Genomic DNA, 10,731 nt, shown 5'->3' with positions numbered 1-10,731 from the left:
CGCAAATATTAAGCACTTTTTTGTCTAGAAATAGATGAATTATTATGGCGAGCAATGTTCACGTGTGCGTTTGCGGCAGATTGGCGCCTCCCTGTGGTCAAAATACAACATTGCCTCCAACTGCTGACAGCCCTTGGAATGTTCCGAAGGTCCACATGGATATTCTTGGTATGGAAGTAAAGAGGAAACTAATCTCCACTTCAGCGAGTGCAAACTTTTTCCAGCGTGGGCCACATCCTGAAAAATGACAGGATGCAAGTTTGCTGCTTTTATATTTTGTAGATACGCTAAGACGTGATATAAAGTTCAAGAAAAAAACTGCATCCCAGCTTTGTAAAATAGGTGAAAAAGTCTATTGTTAGTATGCGCTTTGCTTTTACATTTTTTTTTATAAATATGTAAACTTTTTCTGAAATAATTTTTCTCAATGTTCATTTTGTAATATAACTTTATTCCCTTAATATTCTCACTTTATTACGATAATATTAGAACTTTTTCCCCAGCCTGATTTTCCAAAAATTATGACTTTGTTTTGTTGTTCAGAATATTACTTATAAAAAAAAACACGTTTTTTTCTTGAATATTTCAACTCTATGCTACTAAAATGACTATTTTTCCTCACTTAATATTACGATTTTATTCTCGGAAAATGACTGCTGATTTTTCTATTTCTACTGTTGTTGTTTTAAATCTTCCAACTGTTTCAGACGCCTTCTTCTCAAGTTTTTTTCATTCATTCATTCATAATTGTGACTTTTTCCAAAATTTAACTTTCCAAAAATTACAACTTTATTCATTCTGTTGTTTTTCATATTATGACTTAAAAAAAAAAAAAAAAAAAAAAATATATATATATATATATATATATATATATTTTGAATATTTCAACTTTATGTTACTAAAATGATGTTATGTTTCCTTGTAATATTACATTATTCTCATAACATTACAGCCTTTTCTCATAAGATTAACTTTTCTCTTAATATTTTGATTTAATATTTGAAAAACTACAAATGTTTCTTCCATTTCTATTTCAACTTTTTTTTTTTCAAAATTTTCTTCTAATAAGTATGACTTTATTCCAATCATTTGTATTTATTCTTTTATTAAATAAAAACTTTATTTACTTAACATTATAACTTTATCCCCAACCTAATTAACCAAAAATAACAACTTTGTTTTTCTCAAATTACATCTTTAAACGAAACAACCTTTTTTAATGTTTTAACTCATTTTATTTTCCTCATAATGTTGCTGTTCTCACAAAATTAAGACTTTTTCTCGTGAGATTACAGCATTTTTTCTTTATGCTTGTAAAAATGACAGCTGTTTTTTCCACTTCTGCTGTTGTATTTTTGTTTGCTTAATTTTCCAACAATTTCAACTTTCTTCTTCCAAATTTTTTTCTCATATTTTTATTTTTTCTCTTGTTATTTTTCCTCACATTACGAGTTTATTCTCATAAAATTGTGAATTTTTTTTGTTAATATTATGACTTTACAGCTATTTTTTACCAACCTTTTTTTTCAAAGCTTTCTTTTGAAATGATATCATTAAAATGCGCCGCAGGCCAGTAAAAAAACAGCCACGGGCTGCAAAAGGCCCCCAGGCCGCACTTTGACTTACGTGTAGCCAACTTCACCAAGGCTTGTGAGCGTCGGTGAGGGTGGTGTACATGAATATTCCCTTCAAAATGCTAAATTCCTTTTGTTGCCGGAGAAGAAGCTGTAATGTGGAGGACTCAGCAGCCAAAGACGAGATCAGTACACATTTTTTAATAACATGGCACCATTTACATAACAATAATAATTTACATGTTTAAATGAGGGGCATGCTGAAGATTCAGTCGCTTCATTTTTTGACATTTTTGTACATGATCTAGAAAGACTTTCCTTTTTTCACCTGTACATGTTAACAGCAAAAAAAAAAGTTTGTCACTGAACAATCTTTCTGCGATATGCGTTGCGGAACCACGAGGGCTCGGGTTCATGTGGAGTGAAAGTAACACTGCACGACACACAGGGTTTGAAGCGCACCACTAAACCCTCAGCAGACTGTTTCTTTAAAACAGAGCTCTGCTTATTTAAACTAAATATTGTCGAGACTTGCTTTTTTTGTCGCCACCACAACTGAGGACAGCACTTTGAAGACACTGCGTAACCAACAGAACCGACTTCCGAAACATGTACTTTACACGCCTTCTACCGAGCAAACCTAACCATGTATTCCCCCCACAACGACCCAAATGGCAGCCAAGTACACAAACGTCTCTCAGATTGTCCTACCAAGTCATCCACACGGCATCAGCTGCTCCCAATGTGCACACTTTGCATCATTTAAAGCTTGTATTTGTATTGGAGAAGGTTTGTTTCAATCTAAAGTTGTGGAGAGAATACAGCTTGTTATGCTGTCTTGGTGTACAGAGGACCCCCGCATATTCGGAACTGTACCACACGGACTATGCGGGTAATATAAAGTGGTGTGAAAAAGTGTTTGCCCCCTTCCTGATTTCTTGCTTTTTGCATGTTTGTCACCCTTAAATGTTTCAGATCATCAAAGAGATTTAAATTTGAATCAATGACAACGCAACTGATCACAAAATGCACTTTTTAAATGGAAAATTTTTATTATTAAGGGAGGAAAAAAATCCAAACCTACATGACCCTGCGTGAAACCTGACCCTGGTTGCCCCCCCTGTGTTAAAACATAGCTGAATTAAATTTCTCTAGCCACACCTGTTGTCAATCAATAAATCACTCAACAGGAGTTGCCTGACAAACATGGAACAGTGGTGAACCTTCCCAGGAGTGGCTAGCCGACTGAAATGACCACAAGAGCACAGCGACGACTCATCCGAGAGGTCACAAAAGACCCCACAACAACATCCAAAGAGCTGCAGGTCTCACTTGCCTCAGTTAAGGTCAGTGTTCATGACTCCACCATAAGAAAGACACTGGGCAAAAACGGCCTACATGGTAGAGTTCCAACACCAAAACCACTGCTGAACAAAAATAACATGAAGGCTCGTCTCACTTTTGCCACAAAACATCTTGATGATCCCCAACACCTTTGGGAAAATACTCTGTGGTCTGACGAGACAAAAGTCCCATTACATCTGGTGTAAAAGTAACGCCGCATTTCAGAAAAAGAACATCCTACCAACAGTAAAATATGGCGGTGGCAGTGTGATGGTCTGGGGCTGTTTTGCTGCTTCAGGACCCGGAAGACTTGCTGTGATAAATGGAAGCATGAATTCTGCTGAAGGAGAATGTCCGGCCATCTGTTGGTGACCTCAAGCTGAAAGCAACTTGGGTTCTGCAGCAGGACAATGATCCAAAACACGCCAGCAAGTCCACCTCTGAATGGATGAAGACTTTGGAGTGGTCTAGTCCAAGTTGAGATGCTGTGGCTTCGTGCTGGAAAAGCCTCCAATGTGGCTGAATGACAACAATTCTGCTAAATTCCTCCCCAGCGCTGGAAGAGACTCATTGCAAGTTATAGCAAACGCTTGATTACAGTTGTTGCTGCTAGGGGGGCCCAACCAGTTATTAGGTTTCGGGGGCAATCACTTTTTCACACAGGGACATGTAGCTTTGGATTTTTTCTCTCCCTTCATAATAAAAAGTTTTTAATTAAAAAGTGCATTTTGTGTCCAGTTGTGTTGTCATTGACTAATATTTACATTTGTTGGATGATCTGAAACATTTAAGTGGGACAAACATGCAAAACAAAAGTAATCAGGAAGGGGGCAAACACTTTTCCCACAAACTGACATGCAAAACAACGGAAGATACCCAGCATGCCTTGCGGCTCACCAATGAGTATAAACTAGTACTTTGCATGTGTGTTAGCGTGTAGGCGTCTATATTCATACGGCATAGTGCGTGTGGTGCAGTTACATTTTACTGGTGTTACTTTTTATTTGCACCGTGAGTGAGAGGGGTTGATTGCAAATAGGGAGCACTTTCTATGTTATGTACAGCCGCGCCATAGACATAGCCCAAATGCCCACAAACAGGCATTTTTAGGCGTTTCAATTACTTGCGGGGGTGCAAAACGGGGATGTTCTGTACAGGAGTGGTGTGTGACTTGTTGCATAGTAGAACATGGGGTACAATGCTAATCAGTCAGGAAAAAAAGGAACCTCAAAAAACCCATTCTGAATCACCGCCTAAATAGCTCTCTATGTAAATGTGTTCAAAGTAAAGCTTTCAAATCACTCCTTTGCATATGTTGTACCACGATCCATACAGAGCGAGCACAGCGACCGCACACGTTATCTACACGTTTTGTCCGTCAGTGCTAAAGAATCTGTACATTCCAAAACTGTTCAATGCCACTCCACTTGGCTATACAATAGAAAGACTGGACACACGCACAAAAAACTGGAAAAAAAGTTTGTTCTGTGATCTCTGTCTGCGGGTTTGTACAAAAACGATGAACTGCGTGGGCCCACATAAGTTATTCACAGCTATGTTACAGTCTTGCTTTGCCCAAAGCTAAGTGCTGGGTGGGAGTTCAGTGTGAGGGAGGCTCAGCTCATCGAGCCTCGATGTCCTTGTGTGGGGGTCTGTCTCTGATATCAGCGGCCATGGGAGTAGTCCGTCTGGGCGAGCCCGGCCTGGCGCCGAGCGTGGGGATGAGAGGGGGCGGCGCACTCAAAGAGGCGGTGGGCGGCGTTTTGTTCAGAATGCTGTTCTGATGGGCAGCGGCTGCCGCAACGGCCGACGGGCTGACCCTGGAGTAGTGCATGCCCGGGAGTCCTGGGGCCATGAGGCCCTGGGCGTGGTGGGGTAGGTGTCCGTCAAGGGCTGGGTGGTGCATTGCGGGGTGGAGGCGCCCGTGCTCATAGTCCTCTCGAAGGAGACGGTCACGTTCCTCCAACTGAGCACGCTCATGCTCCCTCCTCTGCTCCAAGGCGAGAGGATGCGCACGATTAAAGTCGTGAGGCTCACGGTCCCTGTAAGAGCGCTCGGCCTCATAGAGGCGTGGAGCGGCCAGCCGGTGATGTTCATTCCTTAGCAACAGATCCCTAGCCAGAGGGTCCCGTCTGTGAATGTCCAATCCCCTGTAGGGGTCCCTCATTGGGTCCCAGTGGAAAGCGGGGTAAGGGAACCTTTCAGAACCAGGGATTGGGCTGATACCCAAGAAGGGCGCCACCACTCGAGTTCTCTCAAGACTGCTTATGTTGTTGATCGGATGGACTCCTGCCATGCCCATGGGCATAGGCATCGATGAGGGAGGGTGGAGGTTTGGTGTCGAGGGAACTAACGTGTGCTCACTTGCCTTCTCCGCCGCTCCATCTTGCTCCTCCTTTCGCTCCTCCTTCACTTTCACCTCACTGCTCTTCTTCTGGTGCTCAAATGGCAGTTCTCCCTTTTTGTCCATGAGCTCCCTGCTCAGACCACCATTAGGATGTTCCAGGCTGGTCAGTCTGATGTAGGGCGACGCTGCACCTCTGCTGGACACCGTGTCCTCTGAGACTCTGCCGTCGTGGATAGTGGACGTGTCCTTATTGCTGTGCTGGTTGTCTTTGAGCTTGTGGTCATCCGTGCTGCTCTCCTTCCAAGAGTCCGAGTGTTCCCTCTCTCGGTCTTTGGCCTTGTTCTCCTTGTCTCTCTGAGGGTCTCCAGAGGAAGGAGGCAGGTGATTCCGGTTGTGCTCAGGAGGACGGCTGTGACCAAGAAGACTGATGGGGTTCACCGGAACCGGGGAGGGGTGGCTCGGGTGACGTTTTTCCACCGATTCCCTGGAAACATGAGGAAGAGTCTCACTATTGGTATTACACCAGAACCGTTCCACAATATGCCAAATGTGTCAATGTCAGAGACCCATGCATATTATCCAAATACAGTGGTGCTTTGGTTAGCGTCATTAATCCCTTCCAGAAGGTCCGACTCAAACCAAAATGGACTCTAACCAAAGCTAATTTTCCCATTGAAAATAATGTAAATGCAATTAATCTGTTTCAAATGTGCAAATTGTAAATAGTTCTGGTGTTATATTTGTAAATAAATTGTTATTTTGATGTTAAACAACATGCCTTATGTCTGGTGACGTGTGCTATGTTTGACTCCGGCTGCCCTGAACATGCTACAGTAAGTTTGAATGCTTATTTGCTGTTGTCGGAGACAGAAATTAATGTTATGGATGTAAAATGAGACAGTGTCACCCTCGATACGCTGCCGGGTTGATAGAATGTTACACGAGAACCGGCAAAATATTAGCAAAATTTTGGATGTTAACCGAGAAATGTGCTAACCGGGGCGGACGTTAACCAAGGTACCGCTATAATATTATACGAATAAATAATTTAACAAAAACCTCACCTGTCTTTGTCATCTTTACTGCCCATGGAGTCCCGTTTATCAGAATCTCTGTCCCTCTCGTGTGAGCTGACCGAGGTGCTCCTCTCAGAGTCTCCAGGCTTCAGCCAAGGCGGGGGTGTAGGGAATGACGGTGGAGTACGGTGCAGGCGGTTCCAGGGCTCCTGGTGGTGACTGGTGGTACTGCTGCCAAAGTGCTGCTGTGAGTTGGGGCCATCTTTATGGCCAAACACGGAATTGACCGCTGTTAGGGATTCAACACACGGAAAAGCACAGCAGGACACAAGTTAAATGCGTATCTCAACCAATCGTGCAGTGAGGTTACTTTGGACACGTTAATAGCACCAAGGAACATTCATGAGGCTGAAACTCACTTAGTGACGGATTCCCAAGCCCTCCGAACGCCGATGAACTGAGGGATCCTAGTCCTCCAAAGGAAGGCGACCTATTGAAGGGTTCTGAAAGGAGACAAAACATGCTAGTGTGACTGTGATGCTGGTATTCCACATCCTGACAGAAGGTGTTCTTACCTAAGTGAGATCCTGGGGTGAGAAAATTTCCAGGGTGGTGGGGCGGATGGCCAAAGGGACCAGCGGATGGATGTGTCGGACCTGGAAAAACAAAAATAGTAACTTTACAGACATTTTTTAGTGAATAATGCATTCATGCACATAGAGTAGGTGTCAGTGAACGCATCAGCGTGTAAATATGGCTAATTCAAGCCAGTGCTGTTTTACTCATTCAATACCAACGACGTATTTATACGTTTTTATAATCCTGAACGCCCGAACCCAACAATGTATTTATACGTCTTTTACTTTTTTTGTGTGAGAGGCAAAATGAGGTGGTGATGCAACTCTCCACTAATGCATTAACACTTCAGAGCACTTTTAAGCCATAAAAACGGCCACAAGGTGGCAGAAGTGCATTTGATAAGAACTCGGCAGGGATGGTGTTAACGGACAAATCACACATGACAGGAAGGAGGAAGTGAGTGAGCGTGGACGAGTGTAGCGCTACGCATTGTAGGGAAACTTTAACACACGACTACATTTTAAACGTATACGTAAGTCTGAAAAGTCGGACCCCTTCAAGTTGATCGTACATGGTACCAGTGGATTATAAAGCTTTAAACCCAAAAATGGAGGGTACGATACAGCGTACCGCACTCCTTAATTTCTCTATTAAAAGCACGGAGGATGAAAAAGAGGCTTTTGTGATGTGTGATTATGTAAACCAGATGTCTCCAGCTTGACTTCACCACAGCGCTGCTTTGAGCTAAATGATTTAGCATGTGTAATGTTTCCCATAGACCAATAAACAACATACTACAATTTCGTTTACTACCGAGGTTTTCCTCTTATTAGCAGTCATTAAACTCTTCGAGCGGCTTTTCTAACACATTCTTACCCGCAGCGGAGAAGAGTGTGGCAGGCCGTGCCAAATCGCTGGGGTGATGGATGGCACCAAAGAGGCTCGGGCCGGGAGGTCGACTCAGGAACTCGGGCTTGAGGCCAAAGTCTAACTTGTGAGGGTCGACCTGCATCTGCTGCTGGAAGACACCAAAACCAACACAGAGAAAGGAATGTATAACCCCCTTAACTCTTTATGCAGGCATCATTCCAGTACTTGGCTTTGCAAAGACAATAACGCTCAGTTTATAGGCTGCAGCAAGAGTCCTCACCTTGACCTTTTGTTGGTGGTGGTATATCTGCCAGGCGATGTGGACATGCATGGCGCACCACTTCCCTGGTTTCTGACAACACGAAACAGAAACAATACATCATGCTACCACATGAATCTTATTAGAAACGGCACACAGACACACACACACACACACACACACACACACACACACACACACACAGAGTTCATCTTAACCCCTTGTGGAGATTGTCAATCAGCTTCCAGTCCGTGCAGCCGAGGCGGTGTGTGTATACAACTAATGCCGCTTGATGCATAACCCACGTTTGTACCTACTCTTATGCCCAGTGTCACTAATTAGCATTATACCTCAATGTCTAGCTAGTGCAGGGGTGTCCAAAGTGCAGCCCGGGGCCCATTTGCGGCCTGCAGTTGTTTTTTTTTTTTTTTTTTTTTAATGGCACATTCTCAATATGCAATTTAACAAGAAACCTAAAAAAATGACAACCACCACAAAAGTTGAAAAATCAGCAGTAATTTCACAAGAATAAAGTGAAAATATTAAGAGAAAGAAGTTGTAATCTAACGAGATAAAAATGTAATATTACAAGAATAACATTATTTTTTGAGGAAAATGTAATTTCAGGAGCGCAAAGTTTAAATACTATTCCCAAAACGCATGTTAGGTTAATTGGCGACTACAAATTGTCCATAGGTATGAATGGGAGTGTATTAAGTAAGTATTAACTACACAAGGCAGCAAATTCAGCAATGTTTTGCGACTTTGGCGCTTCTGTTATAGTGGAAAAAAACAACAATAATGATAATGACCAATATTACATTTTTATGCCAATGGCGGGAGCGATATTATCGGACATCCCCAGTAATAATAGTTATTCTGGCTTTAATGCACTGAAAAGTTGCCACTGAACACCAGATGTGTGAATACTCAGTGCTAATTAGGTAACGTGCAGATGACGTGGAGTCCAAGTGCGATGATAACGCAGTGGGCGTCTGCAAATGCTAAACCTTAGACATGATGTAAAACGTGGTGTACTTTATGTTTAAATGCATCTTCTGAATGACCACGGTGCCGTTTTGCAATTCCTTTTCATGACCTGCATGCCGTTTTTTTTTGGATGAGGCATGTTTCAAAGGCTAAATTAATCTCCCCGCTAGGTCTTCTTGAATAAATCACTTCCTGAACGAATGCCTCGTGGATATGTGTGGAGTGATGGAACAGTGTGTCATGCATGTGTGGAGGAAGCCGGATCAAACACTGATCACTCACCCTGAGAATGGGCCGGAATGGATCCGTTAGCTGCATGAGGGAAGCAGAGGACGGGAAAAACACATATTTTGTTGTGAAAAACGTGCGTTAAAATGCAAAAGCAAAAAGGGTGGTCTTCTAAAAAGCAATGACAGAACATCCATGCTTATGCAACATTAGGTACACCTGTATCCTCGCATCAGTACCAATCACAACGGATGTAAAGGCATAATATTTGTATTGGCGCTCATTCGACTGTGCACGTGCGCCTAATAACGTGTTTGCTTTGCATGTTTACTTACCCTTGGGTCCTTCTGTAGGAAAGTATGTGGGACAGCGCCAGGTCGAGTGGACACGTCTAGTGGATTAGAGGTCTACAAATGGAAAGATTTACAACTTTACAACTTCTATTTTCATGAAGCTGTGCGTGTGCGTGCGTGTGTGTGTGTGTGTTACCTTCGGTTGGAATGCACCCTGCAGTGAGCTGAAGGGTCCAGTTGGGGGGATGACAGGGGGGAGGCCAGACATGGCCGGCGGGTACGAATGAAAGAGCTGAAGATGAACACATGGAAAGAAGGCGCGAGTTAGAAGGATGCAGGCGTGTGTGCAAACACAGTCAAACTAACTCCAGCTTGTTTTGATATAAAAACTAGGCTGATGAGGATGATGCAACACATGCAAGGCTAACGTAAACCAAACCAAACGAGTGCTTAAGGCTTTCATAAAAGGGAAGTGCTCATCTACGCCAAAGTACTGCACATGTTGGAGAAGCGGGAGTAAACATGGTTGAAACCTGCCTGAAATATTTAAACGTGATCCCTCAAGCTTGATTGACTAGGACTTAACTTCTGTATTACGCCTACTAAAGAAAGGCATTTTGACGTCTGCTGTGACTAATCACACAATGGTTGAGTAAAAAACACGAAAAGCAAATCAAATCTGTTCAGAACTGCAAACGAACCTTCTTCTGTTGCTATTTGTTTAATGTCACAAACAAGACGGAGCTGCCTCGTTGAGAAGAGCGATACATGCTTTCATGTCAGCCTTCACGAGGATTTGTCGTGAGGCGCTTTTATTCTAGAGGGGTCGAAGTCGCTAAGTTGGCAACACTGATCCCTTCTGCTACGTCTTCTTATTCTCTAGCAGACCAGTGGCGCTACGCGTGTTAGTGAGCAAGGGTGAAGAGGTAGCACCAAATCTATTTGTGGCGCTCCAAAGTTATTTGTGGTGCGCCGCCACAAATAAATAAATGTATGGGAAACGTCGCACACTCACACAGACACACACACACACACACACACACACACAGAACCACAATATGCTGTCAAATGGACAATAAAGGACATGATGGTGAAGCAGAGTGGAAAACTCACACTGTGTCTGTAGAAGGGGTCAACTTTAGTTGGGTATTTGTCAAACTGGAATGAAACAGATTAAAGAAGAGTTAAAGACAACAGAAACCAACAACTCCACCACAGTGGTGGAGCTGAC

General features: G+C 43.0%; 1 protein-coding gene across 15 annotated transcripts in view; it reads right to left on the bottom strand.

Moving 5' to 3' along the window:
- Positions 1 to 961: 961 nt before the first annotated feature.
- Positions 962 to 10,731, bottom strand: part of auts2a (activator of transcription and developmental regulator AUTS2 a) — a 288,099-nt gene continuing 278,329 nt past the window's right edge. For 7 of the 15 annotated variants that reach the window (XM_054755144.1, XM_054755142.1, XM_054755140.1 and 4 more), the window contains 9 exons: positions 10,614 to 10,658; positions 9,697 to 9,792; positions 9,543 to 9,614; positions 9,262 to 9,291; positions 8,011 to 8,082; positions 7,737 to 7,878; positions 6,701 to 6,937; positions 6,330 to 6,582; positions 962 to 5,749 (listed from right to left, as the gene is read on the bottom strand). In XM_054755144.1, the coding sequence (XP_054611119.1) occupies positions 4,540 to 5,749; positions 6,330 to 6,582; positions 6,701 to 6,937; positions 7,737 to 7,878; positions 8,011 to 8,082; positions 9,262 to 9,291; positions 9,543 to 9,614; positions 9,697 to 9,792; positions 10,614 to 10,658 (2,157 nt within the window). In that variant the 3' untranslated portion in view covers positions 962 to 4,539. The remainder of the gene's footprint in view (positions 5,750 to 6,329; positions 6,583 to 6,700; positions 6,938 to 7,736; positions 7,879 to 8,010; positions 8,083 to 9,261; positions 9,292 to 9,542; positions 9,615 to 9,696; positions 9,793 to 10,613; positions 10,659 to 10,731) is intronic. The other 8 variants (XM_054755148.1, XM_054755153.1, XM_054755154.1 and 5 more) reach the window with 5 other exon arrangements.

Source organism: Dunckerocampus dactyliophorus, chromosome 16 (assembly GCF_027744805.1).
Source record: "Dunckerocampus dactyliophorus isolate RoL2022-P2 chromosome 16, RoL_Ddac_1.1, whole genome shotgun sequence".
Taxonomy (NCBI): domain Eukaryota; kingdom Metazoa; phylum Chordata; class Actinopteri; order Syngnathiformes; family Syngnathidae; genus Dunckerocampus; species Dunckerocampus dactyliophorus.
Note: the sequence above shows the minus strand (reverse complement) of the source record. Positions and strands in the feature narration are given on the sequence as shown.